The sequence below is a fragment of the Aythya ferina genome (genome assembly GCF_964211825.1).
Source record: "Aythya ferina genome assembly, chromosome: 23".
NCBI lineage: Eukaryota > Metazoa > Chordata > Aves > Anseriformes > Anatidae > Aythya > Aythya ferina.
In genome coordinates this window covers 2,514,815-2,539,975 of record NC_140321.1, presented here as the reverse complement: position 1 = coordinate 2,539,975, position 25,161 = coordinate 2,514,815, and the positions used below count along the sequence as shown (strand labels likewise).

Genomic DNA, 25,161 nt, shown 5'->3' with positions numbered 1-25,161 from the left:
ATACTGCCCCCTCAACTCATTTCACTCAGACACAAGAAAGTGGCTATGGTAAAACACTTTGTCCATCATCTGTACTAACAGAGCTTCTACAGAATCTTTTGGGAAGAACAGTATCCATCTACCTACACAATATCTTGTCCAAAAGACTAAAGCATGGATCTGAAAGGCAACAAAGACAAACCTGATCAAACAGCTAATTCAAAAAACACAGACATGAAAGCAAAAGGTTTAGCTGTCCTGAGAGGAGCAGAAGATGGTGTCAGAGTGCAAAGGGGACACAGGTTCAGGACTCTTGAGCAGAGCCTCTAGTGACCTGTGAAAGGAGAAATGCTCCTATCAAACAGGGTGAAAGGTTTTCTAGAACAACAGAGTGAAGAACAGCTCTGTGACACAACCCATAGAGGTCTCAAAGAGGTGGTAAGAAAATGGCTGCTCCTTCTTGGTAAATCACCATTTTCAGGACATGCCTGGGAGTCCTTAGAGGAAAAGGAAACTGGAGAGACTTCATAAATCTTCAGTCATGAGAAGAAGAGATACTCCAGCAAGATGTGCATGCCCTTGGGTAGCACAGTACTCCTGTAAAGCTATCACAAAATGCAAACTCTTAATAGGTCTCAGTATATTGTTTAGTATAACATACACTGTATTTTATGATGCTTTTCAAAATAAATTCCCATGTATGTTAAAATCATCTAAGCTGTTTGTCTGTAATGCAAGTTTTATTTCTGCTAAACAGAAAGTACCAAATCAGGAGATGCTTGAGGTTCAGAAAGGGGCTTTCTGGAGAGCTGCCTGGCTCAGTCAGGTTGCTACTCTGAGAAGGAGCAAGACCTGACAATTTAATCCAAGAGCAACAAGATGGGCAGGCAAAATAAGCAGACAGAACCAGTCCTCTAGCTGTGGAAAATGAAGGCTCATGTATGCAGCAGCACCCCAGGGTAAGGTTGCAGGGTTAGGCCAGAATATAGCTATAGTGGCACCCGATAGCACTATGAAGAGGTCCATGTACAGCAGCCAAGGACACTTCTAAACTAAACTTTTCTGGATTCGCATGGCAGACCATGAGTGTATCCATTGATCAAACACTTCTTTTGAACAAGAACTGAACATCATTCCAGGACTCACAGTGTAAACAAGATGACCAAACTATATGACACTAAATGCAAACAGTTCAACATTAAAGTAAACAGCGAAGTAAAACATTAGCACAGTTTGAAGGAAATTAAGCTGCCAAAAAGTGCGGGTTTACAAGGTTTGTAAACAAGGTAACAAAGCAACCCAAGGCATCAAAGCAATGCAGTGGTTTATGATACTCCAAGAGAAGATATTGATACTGAGAGAAGTTGAGCAAGATTTGACTTTTAAACAAACTGGAAGTCATTTAAACAGTGTAAGAATATCTACATATAGAACACGTTAGGTTTACGAGTCTAGTAAAACAAAAACACAAATTCAGTGACCACAGAGAAGGAAGGAAGGAAGACTATTTTTGCAAAGAATTCATTCACCATGGGACCTAATCACTTGCATTTTGAGAAACATTGTCCATCACTTGGAATTATTAAGGATCTTAGGTTTCTCATCTTTCTCTTTCTAAAACGCTGTGTTCTAGCTCAGTGAAAAATTAAGTATCTCATTTAATAAAGTTCTCCTTTCCTGGAAAAGCAAACCAAATCGGGTATTACCGTGGTAATATTTTTCTATTTAGTGACATACCTGTACCGCTTTCCTTACTAATAGCAGTTCTTAAGATGGAGACACGTAAACAGCTCAGATCTTTCACAACAGAACTTCTTTGTATTTAACCTCCTTGTACTATTCACCAAAATTGAATGTAGTAACAGAAGTCACGTCACTACCAACCACCCTTGTATAGTAAACACAGGTGGGTTACCAGCCACCTATGCTGGCAGTAACAGCCCTTCCTTTTGTACTTCTTCCACGTTTCAGGAGTGGCATGAACACGGGAGTTCTGCCCATCTCCTCCCAGCCTGACTGGTCATAGGCTCGTCTACAAAATTGTTACCTGGTTCAAAAAAAAACGCACAACACCAGTTTACCTGTCTGCACTGCCCAGGGCCTGAAGACTCCCTGTCTACAGTGTCCTAGGTGTGCAGCCACAGGGTGATGCTGTGAACAAGTCTGGGGTAAGCATCTCCACCCACACATCAGATACACAACTGTCCACAGTTTACATAACCTTCACCTTCACTTTTGACAAAAACAAACACTTAAGGTCAGAGCAGCAAAAGAAAACGTCCTGCGTCAGAAGAAGGAATCCATTGTCAAGGCTAAGTGAAATGGACTGCAAGAGAGCCAGGCAGTCCCTGAGGCCTGCACCCCTTAAATACATTTAATACATGTGAGCAATGACTTACTGACTTGCCTGTAGGTATGGAATTAAAAGCCAAGGAAGAAGAGGAAAAAGTAATCTAGATAAATGACTTTATTCCCTGAGGTGACATCTAGTCAGAGCATATCCTTAGTGCTGTGCAAGTTTTAACAGAATTGTGAATAGTGAACAGAGGGATACATGACTTATATGCTGCTAAACTACATGCCTCTTAGCTTATGCTCAGCCTCTCCTAGGAAGATCTAAGGACAGTTCACTCAGCTGCGCTAAATCCATTTGATGTGAAAAGAGAGCGTGTGAGGGGGGGGAGGACTCAGAAGGGCGCTGAAATGTCAGCCGCAGAGGATTAGGGCTGCATGCTACACCCTCTCATTTTTAGCATGCATATACTGTCGAGCACGAGCTTGATGGCTGGCTTGCAGGCATAGATGATGGGTGCGGGGGAGGGTTAAGAGCTACATATTTCTACCCTCTGCAATTATTTTCTTTAAAGTGCTGAAAGTGGAAAATAAAGAGAAGAGCAGCTGAACAGCCTGACAGATTTATCTTCTTCAGGGAAAGAGCACATACACCTGCACAGGCACCTTTTTCTTAAAAAAGAAAAAAAAGAAAAAAAAACACAACACTAAGTGATTGCTATCTGCAAGCTTAGCATGCTGGGTGTAGAGAAGAAATTTCACAAAAGGTAAGTTAATCCAATCCCTCTAGTTGCCAGATGCTCTCCTCTGAAATGCAGTTCTAAACAGCCTATAGGCACTGTGGTTTTTAAAGATCTCTCCATGGACCAAGACCTGGAGATTTCTTTGTTCTGAAAATTTCTTCTCACCGAAGGTCTTTTCTCCAAAAAGACCTTTCTCCAAAGGTTCCCACCACAAAGCTGAAATAGGAGTCTGCAGACAAGTGGGAACCCCTGAGACTGCTATATTTACCCCACTCCTTCCTGGACCAGAAAAATTCTTACTTGTAATGACATTTCTATCAGCATCAGCAGCTTCTTGATACCAATCCAAACAGACTTCCCTTTGACGTTCTGTGCAATGGTGCTGCGTTCCTTGTCTTTGAAGTTACCCAGGAGCTGGAAAAATAAATAAGTCAGGATACCGTCATTAGGAATAATGCTACCTAAGTCAGGACAAAGCAAACAAGAAGCTAGTGTGCATTTTCTAGCTTAGAAGGACAATTTGTTGCGATGTCTTCAGACAAGGCAAAACACTCAAATTCTTTTATTCCACAATTGTTCTTTTCATAGCATCTTTTATCAGCCAGTTACTTATTTGCTTTTATGATTCATTCCAGGATTTCTCCAGATTAGAGTCCAGGAGGAACACAGTGGCTCAAGTCACAGTAAGTTTCCAAACCTGTTGCAAGAGTGGCTTTATCTGTCAGTCTTTGGTGATATTATCACAGTGGTAACAGGTTGCACAAAAGATGTGCCTGTTAAACTTATTTTAACAGCCTTCAATTTTCACTACAATTTCCACTATGGCATGGAATAAGCCATTTAGAGCGCAGATTTACAAAGAATCTGTATCTTCAGCACCAATCACCTTCATTTGACTTTCCTGTTCATGAAAGCTTAGCACCCTCCACTTTAAGTATCCCAAAGATATTCGCTAACCACTTCCATATCCTTCAAATCTTTCAATCCACTCCACAAACTTTTTTCCTAGATCTACTGTTCTCTCATTCTGCCTTCATTTTTCATATGAAAAAGTAATTCAGTGAAGCTTTATACTTGTTATGACACAGTTAAGTGGGACAGCATTCCAAAATGCAGATCTACTGGAAAATCATTCATTTCCAGCAAGTTTTGAGATTGTTTGTCATCCATTAACTTTTCTCACCTCCAAAGCCTCCATCAGCTGTTCCCCTGTTGCAATGTTGGGCACATGGATTGTGGTACTGAAAGCATTCAACATTTCCATTTCCTGCAGGACATCTTTGCGACTGGTAGTTCCAATGATGAGAAGCTTGCGACCCTGTCCACACAGAGTAAGTATCACAAAAGGAGAAACAAAAGAATAGAGGAACCAACCTTGGAAAGCTTCAGCTAACAACAAATGAAAAATAGAAAGTGACCATTTAAAAATACCACTTAAAATAAAATTAATAGCATTACACCTCTCAGTAAGTGAAAGTTGTCAACATCCATCATACAAGACTAGGATCAGATTCCAGAAGTCTGGCGTAATTGCACCAATGGAGTCCAAAAATTAAGATACACAGAATCCTCCAATACTCACAGCTTTCCTATCTTACCTTTTCTGCTAAATTTGTCATTATAAATAGCTGAATCCTCATTAAATTTAAAAGCATGATTAAAGCTCCACTCCCAAAAGCTCAATTACAGACAACTTCTCAGAGGATCATCCTCTCTTCCCCCCCCCCCCCCTTTTTCATTTTTATTTTTAAAGAAATCCTGTGGGTTTAGTGACATTCTCTGGCACTGTACTGACAGTTCCAATGTTTTTACAACTCACACTTTAATAGCAAAGCTTGCCATGAGTTCAGAAGATTTCTCATTGCCAGTGTGGTTGTATAAAAGGACAGCAGAATGTCTGGCTGCCTCCATGCTCAAACCAAGAGAGCACACCAATTCCAAGCTGGCCTGTGCAATAACAGGGTTTATAAATAACAGAGTTAGGGAACAAAGAACAGAAAACATCAACCGCCAATAAAAATCAACTTTTGCTTGTCCATCCTGCATATGCCATGTGAATGTTACCACACAGTGCTCAGACACTGACCGGTGATGGCTGATGGAAGGTTCTCATTATTGTATCAGCTTTGATCAGTCCAGCTCAGCAAACAAAAAGCCCACAGACTATGACGATGCCTGGCTGGCCCAGTATCCTTCTCATTTGCTGTACAGAAGTTCAGCTGGTGCTCAGACCCAAAGAGCAAAGTTCTAGATTTGACTTTAGGCCACAAAACATCTGTTCAGTGATCGTTAAAAAAAAGACAACAGAAAAACACCAACAAAAATTATCCCTACAGAGCAGTCAAACTGCTTTGCCAGTTTGGTAGGTTCACAAATTCCTTTGACAAAGGGTGAAAACCTGTTTAAACTTAATACAACTTTGATGAAGACCAGGCATCTTCACAGCCAGACAAATGCTTTTTCCCGACTGCCATTGTATGTCACTGACCTTTTGTGTTTGGGCAGATTACGCTCCTGCTTTGGGTGATGGACAATACAAAAGCCCCAGAACCAGTAACTAACTCAAGTGCTCACTTCAAGTTTATTTTTTAGCTCAAGACAGCACAAGGAAGAAATGTCTGGCAGGTTGAAACCAGAGCATGCCCCAGGTCACAAGCTTTGCACAAAGGCACGGTCAGGGGAACACTGCGCTAACACTGCTGTGCAGAAATCGCTGCCTACACTTCAGGAGGTACTGCACTCACGATTCAGACACCTCTTCACACGGGAACAACCTGAGAAACCTAATGGGGAAAAGCAGCCAATTTGTGAGCTGACGAGAGAAATAGCAGGTTTAAAACTGGGGAGCAGAGCAAGCAGAATAAGGTCTGAGTGTTCAAAAATACCTGTAGGGTGCCCTGAGCATATGACATCCACAGAAAGCGTGGCAAAGTACAACAGTTCAGCAGGCTGCTGCTTCTCCTCTGTTCTGCAGGTCTAAAGCTTTAAAACTGCATGTTTTGTTTCCTTTTTTATGGCCATTCTATAGCCAGGGAAACATTTTTAAAGAAAAATATTTTATCACTTTTACAAACTGGAGCCAGGTCTGAGCAATTCATTAAGATCATGAATGCAAAGATGACAAAACTATGCCCTCAGTGGAGAGTAAGCAAATGGGATTTGAATCTATGCTGCTACAAGGAGCATAAACCGAGGAATTACAAAACCCCCACTGGGTTCTTATTTTAATCTGAAGAAGTTAGACTGAGAAGAATAAATGATGCTCAGCAACAGACAAGCTTTTCACTTACACACACTGAAAATTTCAGTGGTCTTCATCTTTGGAAGGGGTTGGTAAAACAGACTTTAAACGCAGGCTTGGAAGCTGTGTGAAATGAGTTCTCCAAGGACACTAAAATCCTCATCTGATCGTGCACCACAGAAGTGTGATAACAAACACTACGGAGTGCCTCTGACATTTGCTCTGAAGTTACCACCCAAGGAAAAGGTTAAAAGGTGCCTTCCACTTGCTAAGATATACTTGGGATAACAGCACATGTGACAGCAGAACTGATGCATGTTTAAAATCTTCCACGAGAGGAATGCAGAAACAGAGCTTATCAGCAGATTTGATGGAGACAGTTTCATCTCAATTCTGATTTACTTTGCCTTCATGGCTCTTCTATAGCACACTACCCTCCATGTTTTTGTTCGATTTATAAATAATACTGACATATCTGATGTACGTGTCAGTAAAAATTATAAGCCCCATTAGGAGAAATCCTAGAATCCTAGAATGGGTAGGGTTGGAAAGGACCCTAAAGCCCATCTTATTCCAACCCCTGCCCTGGGCAGGGACCCCCACCACCAGCCCAGGCTGCACCCAGCCCCATCCAGCCTGGCCTTGAGCACCTCCAAGGATGGGGCACCCACAGCTTCTCTGGGCAGCCTGGGCCTCACCACCCTCACAGTAAATAATTTCTGCCTAAATCTTGCTATCTTATTAAAATAAAATGTAAAAAGACATATGTATGCTGTTATGCACCTTCAAACAGTTTCCTCATTATACAGGTAAGTTACCAAGATACAAAGGAAGTCAGAGAGACTCTAGAACAGAACCCAGACCTCCGAAAGATGCACCAGCCCACTCTTGCAAAACTACACCACCAAGACTATCTGCTTTACAAACTACAGCAGTTGTTTTTGTTTTGTTTTTGTTTGTCTTGTTGTTGTTGTTTGGTTGGTTCTGTAAGTTTTTTACTGCATGTGAAACCTACACAACTCTTACAATCCAGAACAGCTTGGGTAAGGGACATATTAATAACAGTTTCACATGGACTATGAGCACTGTATTTGAAAAACATAAACAAACGCCACAACAAATCCTCAGCTGCACTCAAGCAAGGCAGTTTTGTTCCCAAAGTACAGCTAATAGCACATGCACTGTTCATGGCACAGCAGACAAGACATTGGTCAAGGAAGTAACAAGCTTGCACATTAACTACGTGAAGGATGCTACCTGAGCAACTTCTACATTGAAGAAATACATACTTGATAACACCAAAAATGGAGTCTCCATAGAAACTTCACTAGAGACTAAAAGGTCTCACCAGAAGAAGACTAACATTTAGAAAACAGAAGACATTTCTGTACAAAATGTAATCAGTGAGGCAAATTCCACCTACTCTAACTCCATGTTTCTACATATGATTTCATTTTCTATACTTCCTTTTCGTTAACAAAGCCCAGATGACACTTAACCTCCTCCCAGAGCAGCTCTGTGCTCACACAGCAATCTGTTTTCTAAACAACTAGTTCAGCTGTAGAAAACCAAACTTGCTATGGCCACATTTATTCACATGAATCCCAAACTTGCTGTAAACCAGGCCAGAGGACAATTACTGGACACACAAAAATGACTCTGAGCGACTTATTACAGTTTAGGAAAGCCACTGGAATCAGTCATTGTGGCAAGTTCTGTGGAAGTGTCAGCTCATAGCTAAGCATTACTCAAAGTGCAAACACTTAAAAACTGTTAAAATGGGAAAAGAGAAAAACAGAAGTCATTATTCTACAGTGTGAATCCACAGTGCTCTTACTGCAGAGACGGTATGCAATCCTTGTCATTTCAAATAGCACTGAGCTGGAAAAATTAAAGGAAAGCAATGAAGATACACAGAAACATGGAATAACTTCCATAAATAGACTCTTGGTAAATTAACAGGGGAAGAGGGTAAACAGAAAGGTCCGTAAAATCAGCGGCGCTGCAGTGGAGGAGATGAGGGAGTAAAACTGCTCTTTCTCACCCTAAAAACTACACAGCACTACATGAAATTATCATGCATTTGTTTTAAAGCAAACAAAAGGATACTCACTTTCACCATACAGTTCTGTTCAATGTAAACAATACCAACACTAAGAACACAAAAGCTTAACAAGGTTCAAAAGTAACAGGACAAGCTAGGAGAGGGCTGATCCATAAGCAGGTTTCACATGACTGTTAGGAACCACACTCAAGACCCACAAGTGACTGAATGGTAGAAAACTCATTAGAACAGAGGACTGAACCGCAAAACTGTACTTCAAGTTTTTAACTGTTCCACGCAAAGCATTCGTTTTCCCTGCTTTCTTCAAAAGACACGCACTTCAACCTGCTACCTCTGAACTTCAACCACTGGAAAACCATTTACCGTCAAACAAGCGTAATCTCTGCTGTACCAATTACTAAAAGAAAATTAAGTGTCAGGAGTCCCTTGTACTTTCCAAAGTTTCAGGCAACTTGCTCAGCAAACAACTGGAAAACCTACAAGTCAGAAATGTTTTGCCCCAGGCATTGCCACGAAAGCATGCAAAGCCATAAGGCCAAGTTGTCAAAAGCTGACCTCAGCCAATTACTCTGCAGTGACAACCCACCACCATGTATCAGTGGATTTATTCTTGCTATTAAGATGCACTGCTAAATTGCCCCTGTTTTCAGAAACTTAAATTTTTTTGATCCTTAATTTCTGCAACAGCCATCGCAAAGGCCATACGCCATGTTTGGCCTGTAAAAGATCAGGATTCGAGGTGAACCTCCAAAGATTAGGCGTAGCTACCACATAAGAAGGAACTTGGTTTTTCAACAGCTTAAGATCATTTTATTTCAGACTCATTATCAGGACAGTTTTAGGACTAGTTCCTCCATTAACGGAGATTAGATACAAGCACACCACCGAAGTCTGGATTCCTCACACCTGTTTTTAGACAATAGAGGTGCCTCAGTTGGAAGCCCAGGCTCCCTCCACACTAAGGAGACATAGATGTGCAACTTGCCCCCACTGCATTCTAGAAGTGGGGTAACCCCAGATTTCACCTCTCTCTACTACACGGATTTTATCTGACTAAAGGACATAACCATAACCAGACAACTACAGCGTTCAAAGTTCAAAAAAGGGAGTAGTTTTCAATGACTACATTTTCAAGCATTATGAGATTGATTCTTCTTAGCACTCACTTCCTAAGAGGCACCATATTATTGTATTGACTACCTAAGACAAACTAGATCATAAATGAATTTCATAGACTGCTACAAGCAAATGAAGTCCCAGCGTGTCAGCAGAGTCTCAAATTACATCATTTCAGCACATCTCACCAGCCCCAGGCAAAGGGAGCTTAAAATACTCTACAGCCAAGTAAGTGCTGGTGGATACTGAAGTGCCTCTGTTGGATAGTCATTGGCTGCTCACTCAACTTTGGCCCCTTCTATATTTTTAAGTATATGTTTTGAGATTCTTCACACGTAATGGGAGAAAATGCAGTTCCCCAGGTTTACAGGTGTAAGCGTAACATCTCTATTGATTGGAGTTGCTTCCAATTCATACCAAGTGACGTGGAATCGGGAATGTATGTGGGATTATATCAAACAAGGAGATTATTTTCCTCTTTCCCCCATCAACTTTCATAAATCTGCAAAAGCCTCCTGTGTCCCGGAGAGGAAAGGGTCTGGGGGCCTCTGGGAACAGTGGAAGGGCATCCACAAGAGTGTTCGAGAGCATCTCGCTAAGCCAGACATTTCATAACACTGCACAAATTGTACGTCCAGCTTAGCGCGGGGATGCTGCAATGGTCTTTCACCCTTTGAGCCAATTGTTAGCTTTTCACAGGAACCAGCAGGGAAGCACATGTGAAACCTCTGTGGGGCTGGTGAGCGTCTCCATGCCTTGTGTGACTCTGCATGTAGATGAAGCAGCTTCGGCTTTCGGAGCTGCTGCTGCTTAGTTCTCAGAGAAGTCCTTTTCTCCCGCTTGGCTCCCCGCTGCGACAGTCCTTTTCAGTTTTTCTATCCCCCCCAGCCTCTTCTCCTGCACAACACAGTGAAACTTGATTGAAATAAAGACCCAAGAGAACATGGTTTATTTTCTTCTCTTCAGTCCATTTTAGAAAAGCTTTTTAATTGGTTTAAAAAAAGATACTAAACAAAATGCAATGTTTTTCAGTCTTCTTGAACAAGTAATAGATACCACTATTTAAGCATTGCTCAGAGGAACTAGCAGTCATGAGCAGTGACTGGGAATTTAAAGCAAAATGACAAACGTTTCTAATTTATTTTTTTTTAAAGTCTAACATGTTTACTCCCAAAACTTCTGCAAAGTACAAACAAGCTAGAAAAACAGAAGGTTTGAGAATGTGCCCTTCACACACTGCGTTAAAATAATACACTTGCAATAAGAGGAGGGAAATCTGGGAAGCAGCTTTCATAAACCAATTTAACAGAGACATATACCTCAATGCATAATTAATAAGATATCATCCCAGAAATGCTCTTCTTACACACATAGCCTACAGTAATTGTAGGAAGCTGCTTGCACGTTAAGTATACTCTGCAAGTGATGTGACAACACTGTGTGAATACATAATCTGGGCCACAAAGATGGGAGCAGCAAAGCTGCACTGCCGGAATGCTCTCTGCTTCCCACTCATTCCTTGCTTGCACTTTCAACTGCTTTGTCGTTCCCATTCTTAAGCTTTTCAAATCACCTGTGTTCGTATTTTGGGCCCCTGCAACTACTGACAGAAAAGGAAGCCAGGTACTGCCTCCCCAGCACGTTGCCAACAATTTCTCCCAGCACTGGGACACGTATGGTGTATGGTATGAGCCAGGACACTGTTTTTACAAGGAATGAGGAATGAACCTAAACCATGACCCCAATCCCACAGAGATTTGCGTCGGTTTGACCTCATGGAGCAGGTTAGTACCACTGATGCTACTCATGTACATTTAAAGCATTTATCTGCATCTCAAATTACAACCAAAACCCTTGAAACCAGCCATTCCTTCCAAATAAATTGCTCCCCAAGGGAACTAGTGATCTCAGAGGGAACTTCGAAGGGCAATGATTAACCAGCAGTATTATCTCCCTTGTGGGTTTCTCATTTGAGCTTAAAAGCCTTAAGAGTCTCCTTGCCCACATTCAATCTTTTTCACAGTAAAGGTTCACAGCAGAGAACTCTTGGCCTTTTCCTGCATGAATCCACATCTTATACACAGTTGTGTTTGGTGTTTTTTTTTTTTTTTTAATGAAAGAAATAATCCCCAGATGACATGATTATCACAGAGAGCTCACAGGAAACAAACATGCTAGAAAGAGCCCTATGATCAGAACAGCAAAAGTAGGTCAGCATAAAAGGCCCTTCTAACCTCATGTCCGAATTTCTACAGTAGCCAATAGTGGACACTTAAAAGAAAAGAAAAAAAAAGCATCAATCAAACAGTGACATTTCCTCAGAAAACTCTTTACCCTCCAACAATTTATGGCTTAAGTCACCATAATATTGGCTGTCAACCCAAAGTCTTCCAGCCTTGAGGGCATTTCAAACATTGCAAAGTACAAATCTCTAGCAACATGCATAAACTTGGCAAATATCTGAGAGCTTCAAGCCCGGCATCCTGCTTTCGGGGAGACTTGGGTGCCAACAAAAGTGCAACTAAGCAGCAAAATACATTCAGAGGACAGTGATAAAATGCAAAGCCTAATATTATAAATTCCTTGGACTACTGAGCCAAATCATGTTCTATTTTTTCCTGCTGATCTATGGGAATAATCATTTCCTAGTACTATGGGAATACCTAGCAATAGGTTAACGATTACATGAGATTACAGCTATCAAAAACAGGGTTGTGCAGCTGCACGCAGCCAGCCTTTCTGTTCCAACTTACATGATGATAACAGAATCCAAGTTTGATATCAGAGGCTTCACATGGCACAGACAGCTCACTGGGAGAAATCTTTGTTCTCCCAGGTTGACAGCCACAAGGGGAACTTCAGGGTCTGTGGCATTACAATTTAGTTCAAAGTTCTAGATTTGAAAGGTCTTTTCACCAAACTATCTAATGAAAACAATACTCATGCATACATAACTGTTTCCAAGATATTAAAAATGACAAAAAAAAAAAAAAAAAGAGTTCAGCCAGGCTGTGTTTCTCTACTTTTACCTGACACCAACTTTCAAGGTTTTCCTGTTAGCATGTTACTTATTCATGCAGATACTTTCACACACAGCACAGAATTCTAGTGAATGACAGGAAAAATGGCAAACAAAAAAGAAGCGTCCCTCCATGCTCGTCTCATTCAGTGCAAGCTTCAGAAACATTATTGCTTCTGATTTTCTTAAATCTTGTCAAGTCAAAAAAGTACAAATTGACAGGGCCAGAAAGAGATGTAAAATCTGGAGCCTTACTCACCTTTTTTTAATTAACACCTGATAATTTCAAGTTAAGAACAAATTAAAACCCTAGCATCCCCAATCATACATTACTCAGAAATCAATTCTAAATAAGAAGGGAGCACGTGCTTGAGCCAGGGATCAATTTGGAGTGTACTGCTCCTTAGTGAAATCAGAAAGCTCACTGCTTGCATGTTTGAAGTTTACATGGTAAAGGTTTAACCTGTTTCCTTTGTTAGTATTTCTAGGGCTAACTCCGTAAGATTCACCCTTAAATAATTAGATAATTAATGATGAATCCTTTGTGGTTATCCTAGAAATGTCTAACTGAATGAACAGCAGCAGGCTAGGATTAACTTGTCTGAATCAGAGACAATAGCACTAATACCACTGGCAGCACAGCAGTTATCAGCAAGACACAAAGCCCTCCACTGTCAAAATTATTACAGGAATAAGGCATCTCCCTCCTCGATTACTTTCTTACCTGAGGGGGGGCCTTCTTTAGCAGTACAAGAAGGGCTTGCAATACCAGATTAGAGAACCGTGGTCCAATTGGAACGTAATCTGAAATGAAAAATGCATTTTAATGCCCATTAAGCAGTTGCACATATAAACCACTTGACTGTAACAGAAAGCAGCTCAAAGCTCCTAAAGTAAACAGTTCCAAACCACTTCTGGTTTGTGATATTTCAATACTGCAAATATTTCAGTATTTCTGCACAACGGACAACACACTCCCCATTGTCCTAACTCACCTAGGAGTCTCTCAATGTCGTCCACAACAACACAGCTTAGCTGGGACTTGTACGCATCATCAAAGATCTAATAAAAACAGCAAAATGACTCACTGTTAAATCTCATCGGCAAAACTACAATAGTCACGATTGGAACTGTTGATTTGTTTTTAACTAAGCACAGCAATATTTAGAAGAATAAACAGAATAAAGAACATAAATACCACAAGACTAGACTCTACCTGCATTTAATAAAGCACTGACAATCTCAAATTCAGAGATGAGCTTTGTTTATTTACCCAATACATTTTGCAAAAAAGCCAGCTATTGCTGCATTTGATTGTAAAGAATAGACAAAACAGAACACCCTTCCTTTGGTTTTTGGAGCTGGGGCAATACTGAGAATATAACAATACACACACACACAGACAAAAAAAAACCACCGCCACGATCATAATGCAATTATGAAGTTTTTATATACAGGGTGGATATTGGTTATAACAAGACCTAGTGATTAAGCCTCCATATCACGCTTTATAGAGCAGCAACTGCAAAGATTGGATTTAAACTACGAGTAGCACTAAGGACTTCAGTGGTATTGCAAGCCTACCTCCAGCATACCCTGGATTCAAGTGAAATCCAGAATGATCCTTTTAGAATCTAAATCACAAACTGGGCTTCCAGCTGTGAGCACACTGCTTCTCTTAAAAACTACGCAATCTTGCAATGGGTTATTTCTTTATTCTTAGAGTAACATATCTCATTTACCTGCCTAATCCAGTATAATTCAGCCAGAAGAGTAAATTGCTTCTGTAAATGAAATTTCTTTTCTTCCATTTGACTACTTGAAACAATCTAAGTTGTTCAATTTGTCTGCATTTCCCCTGCTCTCCAAGTTGTTAAACCTCTAATTTAAACTAACTTTGTCACCTCAAAACTGTTCCTAGTTTAATTTGGGCAGGATCTGCTCCTTCCAAGTGCAACCCTGAGCCTTTCCTATCTTCATCTTTGGAGACAAAGCTCCAGGCTTGCTCATCACTGCTCAGATGTTTTGTTCCATTTTTAGTTATGACTATATATCAGACCTGACTGGGCCAGAACCTTGACATTTTCCCTTCCAGAACCAAATAATCCATGCACAAACCACCCTGAGACTTTATTCAAAGCAATCACATGAAATCTCCTCAGCTGGGACAAAGCAAGCAAACATTTTTTTTTGAAGACACATGAGCAAAAGGCCTGTGAGCTATAAATTTATACATGCTACTTTCAGCAAGATCCTTGCCTTCTTTCAGGTCTACCCTGTCAGGCACCCTGAAAACATCCAGAACAAATGTGATTCTTTCTATCTAAAGAGCTTCCTTTGATCTTTCAGTGCCTGGAACATAATTATCAAAGCAGCTAATTAACTCAATGGCAACATGCACAGGTAGCATCTTCAAAGGTGCCACTTCTTTGCTTTCTGTTCAGCAGCAAGAGTTTAACCAGAACCCTCTGCATTCATTTATTAGCAGATTATTAATTAGGAAAATAAATTCCAAACACACAATGAACATTTCTTTGTGATCACATATGGAATTACAACTGACCACAAGCAATACCAAAAAAAAAAAAGTTTTCCTGCAGCTAGAATAATCTATAATACTAGTGATTCTGCCATGGAACTTCAACTGAAGAGACTTCTATTGAATTAAATATAAAGAGAAGACTACTGTAGAACCTAAAGCATTTGGACACTACACACAACAACTGACTTTACTCTTCCAGAATTCCACAGTGCACTTGCTGAGTATTTGGGTGGCCTAGTACATTATTACAGAAGGCTTTCAGAAGATGGAGAATAGCACTGCTTTAACACAACACTGTTTTTACACAAAGCAATATATCCATTTACATTTTTTCACAAGATCTGTTTGGTGATACATAGAGCTTACTGAACTGCTGTAATTTTGTTTAACAGTCACTGGCCAGTGTTTGCTGGGTTTTTCAAAAGGGTTTCTAAAGAAACTAAGTGTCATGGGATGAGTCACTGAGTGTCAGTGCCCCAAAAACATTCATTTAGTTTTATAAACAAACACGTGTATAGGAATTTAGGACCTACAGAGGAAAGAAAGCACAATCTCAAGGAATATTCACTTTTCAATCTACTACAGCACACAGAATTGAATTGTCATCAAACAAAAGAGGAGGGTGCAGAAGTACCTTCTTCATAGCCTGGCACTTGGCTGTTTCAGAAAATCCAATCATCTTATCAGGAGAACAGATCTTGATAAAGGGGAAGTTGGATTCCTCAGCTATTTTTGCTGCTAAAGCAGTCTTCCCACTGTGGGGGGGACCTGATCCAAAGGAAAAACAAAATTAAAAAAAATCAAAGGAGAAAACAGTTCTGGTAAGGCTCAGCATGGATGATATTTTAAATATGATTATGATTTTTTTCACAGGTATTTGCAGTGTGAAGTGCCCTTTTCTTCTACTTGCAGAGGGAACGCTCCCTCATCTGGAGGACTGGATTGCAGAAAGAAGGAAATTAATGCAACTATTTGAGCACATGCAGTCTGATTTGCCATGAAACAAACACAAAAGAGAATGAGACATATTTTATAGAAGAGGGCACTGCAGCAAAATTAGTATGTGTTTGTATTTTGCAGAATCTTTCTGAACCACTTTCATGCCCCTTAGAGATATGTTTTCTGGAGGTACCATGGTAAACAAGCAAACAGCATGAATGCCAAGTAAATATTGACAAAGACAACTTATAATTTGTCTGAATTCACACTAGGATAATTAAAAGACCAAAACACATCTGAATCTATACACTGAGTACAAATCAATCTGGAATACAGTAAGGTATTGCATACAAGCAATATGTTGAAATATGCTGACCACAAACACAGAATTATTCAGGGGAAGCTATTCAGGGTTTAATTTCAAAGCAACAAACCACTAAGCAATAGAAGCAATCCAAACTTTTAGACTTCAGGAAAAAGAAAGAGGGAAGTAGTAAATAACGTACACTTTAATATCTGCAACAGAGATATTGAACTAGCTTCCTAGACTCTTCATAGTCAACAACAGTGCTGATGGAGGGCAATCCTCCTCTAACAGTACACACCTAAAAGTGGCCAGATGAACTGTTATTTGAACTCAGTTGATAACACTGTTGAGATCTCCAATGACTTGAAATCGAATAGTGATACCTAACTCAGCTAAAGATGTTTGAACTGTAAAACATCCACATTTAGATCAACCGCATACACTCACTTTTCTGTTGTTCCAAGACCAGGACTTAGATCATCCGCTCAAATTTCATGCTGAGAAGCCAGTGTTAATATCTAAACTAATTTCACCCAATATAGAGAAGGAAATTAATTCTATTTTTCCTCCTATATGTTACTTCTACATGCAGTTGCAGGATATAACAGCCACCATGTGGGCAACAGATAAAAATTATTTACACAAGTTTCTTTCTTTTTAAATACATATTTATTTATTTATTTATTTTATAACTTTACCTTCTAGAAGAACGCTAACAAGTGGAGTACGGTCACTGTTCTTGGTCTGTTGAACAAGCAGCTCCCCATCATCCAATACCCTTGTTACTGGATCACCCCACTTAATAATACCATTCATGATATAACTCGCATAGTCTTCCTGGTTGGTTCCAAATGCCTATATTAAGAGAGGCAGCATTTATTTTACATGTATCCTCAGCACATATTCTAATCAGTGCAAGTCACCAATGTGTTTTGAATCTATGTCATTTAAATTCTCAAAATTTAAATTCTCAAAAACGGGGCTTAAGTCTCCTGTTACAGTCCGCATGAAAGCTGACATCAATTGACTGAAGTAGCATAAAAGGGAGAGTGTACATACAACAAGGAGAAGAAACTGTGCTGCTTTATTTGTTCTATTGCTTTTTAAGATTCTTGCATAGAAGAAAAGGTATAAAATAGAGCCTTACTGTTGCAGGCAGAGAGCAGCTCCCTGCTTTCCTTCCTACAACACAGGATACAATACTTCAGACCACAGTGAATTACAGCACATCTGATCCCAGAAGGAAGTTGCTCTCTTGCATCATTAACTGTACTGCGTAACTCTATCACCCAAGTCGCATGCTGCCTACTCACCGGTTTGATGTCGTTCTCCAAAGACGCAAAGAAGTCTCCTCTTGTCACACGCAAGCTTTCTGCCTTCTCCATATCCACTTCCACTTTGTTGCTGGCCTGAAGAGGGCAACAAAACACAGTGAAGTGCAGCACTACCTGACCCCTTAGCAGCTTCCATCCAAGGATTCAACCCCATAGATGGTATGCAACAACAAAAATGCTTTTTAAAAGTTGTTGAACATCTGCTGAGTACCACCGGAGCAATCATCACCTTCAGATCCACAGCCATCCGCCGGCCCCCAAAAGTCATTGAGTAACAATTGTTACATCCCACTGGGTGAAAAGTGAAGAGCATGGCCATGATCCCACTGCTCAGAGAAGCAACCCCAGATATGAACAGGACAGAAGCTCTGCACCATCCTTGCTGCTGCCTTACCTCTTTAAACCATCTGTCAGTGAAGCAGACACTAGTGCCGATATGGGACTAATCTCACTTAAATTTAGATTTCTGTAATGTAGAGGAGTTATGTAGGTTCCCCTTTAGAGTAAGGAACCACTCCCCCCCGGCCTTTAGAGGCTATAGAAATATTTCTTTATTGCACAGTCCAGGTGCTAGCTAGGAAGGTGGTGAAGCCTCTTCCATTTTGTGATTTTTTTTCAGAAAGACAAATTCAGGTTTGGTTAAACCCAACTCTAAATTTGCCCACTCCATTTTTGACAACTTCAAACGATTCACTTTCCTCTCCCTACATGAAAGTCTTTAAGGGGATTGGTAAATATTAGACTTCTTACTAGTTTGTCTTTATTTGCTTCAGTCCAACCAAAGCTGTGAATGTTCCCAAGGCAGCACTATCAGCAGCATTACTTGGAATAAACAAGCTACATTTGTTTACTAATTTGTTTACTAAGTAAGCTACAAAGCTCAGCTCACATTGCTCTCCTTTTTGGGCAGTTTGGGAACAGCAGCAGCATTTAAAACCTAGTGACTGGAAACAAACATACAGAAGACAAAGCACTACTGCGATCTTTTCTTGTAAATCATTTCTAGTACCCTCTAGTTGTGACTGAGGAGATAGCTCAAAGCTGCTCAGACTGGAGCTAGAAGAGGTTTTCAAGAATTAAAAACATATTGAGAGTAGCCTTTAAAGCTGTAGGCTTCATTCGGATGTATTACTGACTATGGCTGCAGCTCTGCAATATGGAGCAGCTCCACTTACTAGGATTATTTCTAGATCTGCAAGTATATTGATTGCCTTGGGCAACAATCAGGAATTACATAGATTTGAAGCAACTTTTCCACTAAGTGTCGTACAAACACTGGTTATTACAGACTAATCCTATCGGTGCAGTCTGCTGAGAATCCTGAGTGGAGTTACAGATATCAGAAAGAGGATTAGTCACAAAAGGAGGGCAGAAGTTGGTCTGAGAAAAGCAATTCATCTAACTGCTAAGTGGCAAAGCAGAAACATTTTTTTTTTAAACATATAAAGTAAATCGGAGATGAGGCAAAAGATCTAAATTCTCCTATGCTTGACTTACTGCTGTCTTGAAAGTCCTTTCATAATTTCTGTACTTCAAACTATACCATAAGAAATTCCTCTAGATTCCAAAACAACTTTCGTTGAAACTTACCTGCATCTTTCCACACTACATGCTTTTACCTGAGAGCATGATGGCCCTACATGATCTCTCTGTTCAGGAGGTAAAAACTTGGGATTTCAAGGCATTTCTCAGAAGGCAGAGAAACCTCTATCGCCTTTTCCTAAGACCAAGGTGATGGAAAAGTCAAATAATATTCCCTCTCAAACACATCTAAAAGACATTATCTTCTGACTAGCATGATCTACAAGAACAGGGACTGCACTTGAGCATGTGAAGGAAACACATTATGCTTATCTTGTAGAGTAACAAAAGCAGCTTCTAAACAGCAACTTCAGTAACCCAGACTGGCCTAAAAAATATTTGTAACACAAGAACAGCTGAAATGATAGAGCCCCTCCTCACAAAAACGCTCACCCAGCAGAAATAGAGGATGCTAAGAATATAGAGGATCTTTAGTGCACGTTAATCACTCTTCTGTTTTGCAGAGGGAAGCAAATGTACTCAAAACGCTAATATATTCCTCAAGTTGTACACGTACAAATAGGAAGCTTCCTTTCTTTCCTAACCTTTAAAGGATTGTACATTTTAATTTTTAACATTGAAGTATTTTGAAAGGTTATCAGAAGAACTTAAATGATTCAGAAGGATAATTCCATTTGATTTTCAAACGCTATTTGTTTTGTGGCTTCCACACAAGTGCTTCTGAAATCTAGGTCAGGCATGTGATGTATATTTTAAGTTTTGCAGTACTCATAGGAGAGAATGAAAGACCTTAGTGTATCATTTGGCTGAAGATGTCTTCATAATAAACAGTAAGATTATCCAAAAATACTGTCAAACTGTTTGAGAAGAAAAACAAGTGTGGTTGCTTGACATATGGAATACACATATTAATACATAGTAATAGTACACATAGTACATATAGTAATACGTACATTACTAAGATGTTAATCACATACACACCTAAAGGAGGAGACAGCTCTTTTATATTCATTATTGCCCTTGTCTCCTCTCCCACAGCAAAAGTTGGCACTGCAGGGATCATATCAAAATGCTAATAGTCCCAAAATTCACCCAAAATTCAAGCAAAGAAAATGCATCAATTCTAAGTTAAACTAATTATTAAAAGGAAAACTGCTTTGCTTTTAAATGGATGAAAATATAAGGGGATGAAAATACCTCCAGATGTGATTTCTTTTTTGAGACAGAACACAAGAAAATGAGAAACTGTTCATGTTTGTGCTTTTGGTTATAGGAAACAAACAAATTTTCTTGGCTATATAAAACATAAGCAGAAAGAACAAGAGCTCCCAATAGATATAAATGTCAAAGCAACCAAATTATTTTTCTTGCTGAAATGAAAGCATAATTTGTTTTCTTCATATCTTAGGCTGAACAGACTTTTTATTTAAAAAAAATCAGTGCTGGGCAACTAATGTCAAAGGCTCTCTTCTGCAGTAATTCACACCAATTCTTGGCCGCTGGCGAGGTTACATCCTTCAGCCTCTTTCTTCATGAACTAATCATCTCATATTTCAACACCATCGAATACTGTGTTCTTCATCTGGATTAATATAACCTGACATTTCATGGTCCTTATAACTTCTTTCTACTTAAAGATACACTGACCTCCCATAATCAGCAAAGGATGGAAAAAAGCAAGGCAATCTTCCTCTAGAATGGAGGGAGCTGAGATGACATTATCCATTTGGAAGTAAACATACAATAAAAGACTCTACATATTTTCTCTTTTTCCTTCCCCTCAACATGAGATGATAGGACTGACCTTGATATGTCTGTTCATAGCAGTAGACTGAGCAGCTCGCACTAAGCCTTCTAATTCAGCACCACTGAAGTTCTTAGTCTCAACTGCCAGCTCTGCAATGTCCACATCTTCAGCCAGCAGCTGATGTTCCCGCATCCGTACTGTGTGGATATGGAGAATTTGAAATCTACCCTTCTCGTCCGGCAAACCTGAGATTTTAAACAGAGCGCATCCCAGTCAGTGTCTCAGCACAGCAGCTGCAGCAAAACCTTACCTCTCTTCAATGGTCCTGCTTCCAAAGGCTCTTTCTCAATATAAGCAATTCATTCATAAGTAGGATATTTTTAAAAAAATGTTTGAAAGTATGCAGTTTGCCCTTGGCATCACCCCCACACTACACAGAGAAACAGCCTAAATTTAATTTCCTTCAAGTTCATTGCTCTCAGGCTTCCATACCAGGAATTCACTGTACACAAGAGCAATCTGGTCAGCCTGGCATCCTTAAACGCAGTTCCACCTTGCAATTTTCATAAAATCTTAATTTTCTCAGATATAAGTGATTATTTCCCAGATTGCATCTTAGCAACATAGTGTTTTTCTTTAAAGTAAGGTGTCCATCTGGCACAACATTCTCTTGGTAAAACCACACTATACTTCAGCTCATTTTCCTCCAGAGCCTTTATTACAAGGATCCGATGTTCTAGGGAAGTCTTGCTCAGACTGCAATTTATTTAACTTTGTCAGCTAAAGATGCAAGTAATACACCTGCAACACAATAAATAAATAAATAACACAATAAATAAATAATAACTCTTACCTGGTTTTAGTAAAAACAGTTGCTCCTACACATTTGTTTTTAAGCACGAGATTGCACAAAGGCAACCACTATTATATATACAGTTCTTCATCCCTAAAACACACTTTCTTTGCTGAGACTTCCCTTCAATTCCTTGTAGCTGTGTCATTTTGTAAAGACTGTAAATGATAATTTTTGCTAGTGCTAGTTCTTTCTCATGATTATTCGTCAGCTTGGCCACTAACAACTCCATGCACTGCTCTACTCTTCTTTGTCCAAGTTTCCTTTTTTGCATACTATGCCAGGAATAGGCACAAGTCTCTTAATATTTTTTTTCCCGCATCCAACTGAATACCTTAGTCTCATAAGCCTTCTAAATTTTAGAAACCATCTGTGCTGCCTGTGCTCCACAAGATTTTAAGTCTTAGCTAGTGCTCCAGTTGCTTCTCTAGTCCTCACATCTCTGAGATATACGCACAATACTGCCTAATACAAACTATTTCCTGCAGTGATCAAATTCAGAGTAATTAGCATTAACTCTGGAGCATCGGCATCAGTTTACTGCCTAGGTTACCTCTGCGGCTGCCTTCATAGTCATCAGCTTCTCTTCTTTTGCCTAAAATCTTCACTTTTCAGCTATCACAAAATCTCTTTGTGTTTCTGGATCTTTGAAAGAGTGATGTTACCCTTTAAGGATAAGAAAAAAAATCCCTAGCAAACACTTAACATTACACTGAAAGTTCCATTTCAAGAGTTTCCCAACATTTTAGACCAATAATTACAAACTCTTATCTTCCCATGTAGTATGTCATATGATTTTTAGGGTTATATGGACATTTCCATCTAATCTTCCGCAACTGAAAGGAAACTCGCCTTAGCAATGTTAATGGCCTTCTTTGCCTGCGATTCTCATACGGTTCACTACATTTTGAGATTTTATTTATTTTTACCTTTAGACTATTCAGTGCATAGGTCAGAGTACAGAAAATATTTCATAACATTTGTGTGTATGAAGTTCACAGGAAAATGTTTTATGGACTCTTTCAAATCACAAATCTAAAACTGTGCTTCCAACCTTTAAACACCCTTCAAGACTTCATCTTCACTAATGAGACTTTGTCTGTAAGATCAGAAGTTAAGACTTGTTTTCCTGAATCTAAGCTGATGCAGGCTTAATTTCTTAAAAAAAAAAAACAAAAAAAAAAAACACATAGGTTATAATAAATAATCTATTAATTTGGAGTCGGTATCAAGTAAACGTGTACAATTAAAAAAGTCCCTTCTAAATTACTAACAGATATTAACCTTTTCCAAATCACTAAAATAAATGGCTAAGAGCGCTCTTTCGCATGTTTTTAGTTCTGTTGTTGCAAGCAATCTAGACCTTCTGGAATAAGCAAGTCTGAAACGTTTAGCCAATGCTATTTAACATTTGCAGTTACTAAGGTTAAATTCACCATTATCACTTTATACAAATAGAAGGATGTTTCTCTAAGTCAAGAACTGCTCTCACACATTACAAGATCAACAGTTCTGCAGTTTCCACCTAGGAGTGGTCCAGTGCTTTCTTTGTTCCTTTCATTAGTGCAAGAGATTCAGGGTCCTGCCTGCCCATCCCTACCCAATTCTGCTGGACAGAATCTGATACTGCTTAATAGCAAGCTGAATACAACTCAGCAGTGAACTCAGGTGGCCAAGGCCAACAGCATCCCAGCTTGCATCAGAACTAGTGAAGCCAGCAGGACCAGGGAGGTGATCATCCCCCCATACACGGCTCTGGTGAGGCTGCACCTCAAACACTGTGTTCAGTTTTGGCCCTCTCACTAGAAGGACATTGAGGTGCTGGAGTATGCCTAAAGAAGGGCAACGAAGCTGGTGAACAGTCGTATGAGGAGTGGCTGAGGGGGCTGGGGTTGTTTAGCCTGGAGAAGCAGAGGCTCATTGCTCTCTTACAAGTACCTCAAAGGAGGCTGCCGCATGTTGGGCGTTGGTCTCTTCTCCCAACACTAGGACAAGAAGAAAGTCTGAAATTCCACCTGGGGAGGCTTAGGTTGTATATTAGGAAAAAATTCTTCACCGAAGGGGTTGTAAAGCATTGGAACAGGCTACCCAGGAATGTAGTTGAATCACCATCCCTGGAGGTATTTAAAAGACTCACAGATGTGTTTCTGAGGGCCATAGTTTAGTGATAGACTTGTTATTGCTAGGTCAACAGTTGGCCTTGATGATCTTAGAGGTCTTTTCCAACCTAAATGATTCTATGATCAGGTCAATGGCTTATCAATTGGTAAATCTAAAATGGTATTTTAATTTGCTGACTAAGTTAATGTGAGCTTATGTATTCACATATACTAGTTTGCTTACCAATCTCCATTTTCACCTCAAGTCTCCCTGGTCTCAGCAGAGCTTCATCAATCAGGTCAGGTCTGTTGGTCATTCCTAAGTGCAAAATTAAAACCGAAATAAGCATTAACTCAGCTAACTAAATCGGCCTCCATCTCCTGAATATGCTCCCTAAAGCTAACACGAGACCTCAGAGTCTCAGAAAAACAAACAGGACAGACATTTTGAGAAATATTGGAAAAAGCCATGCCCTAAAGTAGAGTCAGGGCAATAGGGATCAAACCTACCCAAGTCCTGGCATCACAACAACTCAAAAAGATAGCTAAAAAAGCCCCAGTCCTTCATATGTCAATATAACAGTGCATACTATTCTTTGCAAGTTTTCTTAATCAAACACTTGCTATTAAAAGTGAAATGAGAAAAATCTTTAAAACAGTAATATCAGTCAATTACATCTCCCTTTAAATATGCCACTGTTGCTTGTCAAATAACAGTCATTCAGATGAGTCCAAACACATCCAATACCAGCAATGGTAAGTTAGCTGACCTGCAGCAAACAAAACAGCATTTTTCAACCTGACCCCATAATAAGAAAGACAGCATTATCATACCAATCACTAGGATGTTATTGAGTTGTTCTACTCCATCAATTTTAGACAGCAACTGGTTTACAACAGTATCGTGGACTCCAGTGCTACCCGCCATGCTTCCTCTCTGCTTGCAGATTGCATCAATTTCATCAAAAATGATGATATGAACACCGCTGTTTGCTCCAAGCTATTGGAGAGAAAAACATGTCAGGAATGCCATGTCACCATTGAAAGCAATCCAAACAAAACAGTAATTTCTCAATAAGATCAGACAGAGATACAAAACATTGATATCTGCAAGTGGTTTTAGTATCACATGCTATGCATCAGACCCCTTTTCAGAATATCATCTTGCTGTCTTGTTGGTGGGCTTTGTCCTAACACAAGATTTCACAGCTGACAGTCCTAAGAGAAGCAGTGTTTCAGTGGACAGGAGTAGAATGAACATGAAAAGCACAAGCCCAAAAGGCAGAAGACACAGCTCAAAGGTCACAGGACTTGGTATCTGTGGAAGCCAGCTGAAAAAGAGA

The 25,161-nt window shown here is 39.8% G+C and overlaps 1 protein-coding gene across 2 annotated transcripts in view; it reads right to left on the bottom strand.

Annotated features, from left to right (window-relative positions):
* Positions 1–25,161, bottom strand: part of NSF (N-ethylmaleimide sensitive factor, vesicle fusing ATPase) — an 81,647-nt gene that overhangs the window by 9,601 nt on the left and 46,885 nt on the right. For both annotated transcript variants that reach the window (XM_084496685.1, XM_084496686.1), the window contains exons 10-19: positions 24,653–24,818; positions 24,063–24,137; positions 20,924–21,111; positions 17,557–17,652; positions 16,942–17,098; positions 15,632–15,765; positions 13,451–13,517; positions 13,180–13,259; positions 4,198–4,332; positions 3,315–3,428 (exon numbers count right to left, since the gene is read on the bottom strand). In XM_084496685.1, coding sequence (XP_084352811.1) covers positions 3,315–3,428; positions 4,198–4,332; positions 13,180–13,259; positions 13,451–13,517; positions 15,632–15,765; positions 16,942–17,098; positions 17,557–17,652; positions 20,924–21,111; positions 24,063–24,137; positions 24,653–24,818 — 1,212 coding nt within the window. The remainder of the gene's footprint in view (positions 1–3,314; positions 3,429–4,197; positions 4,333–13,179; positions 13,260–13,450; positions 13,518–15,631; positions 15,766–16,941; positions 17,099–17,556; positions 17,653–20,923; positions 21,112–24,062; positions 24,138–24,652; positions 24,819–25,161) is intronic.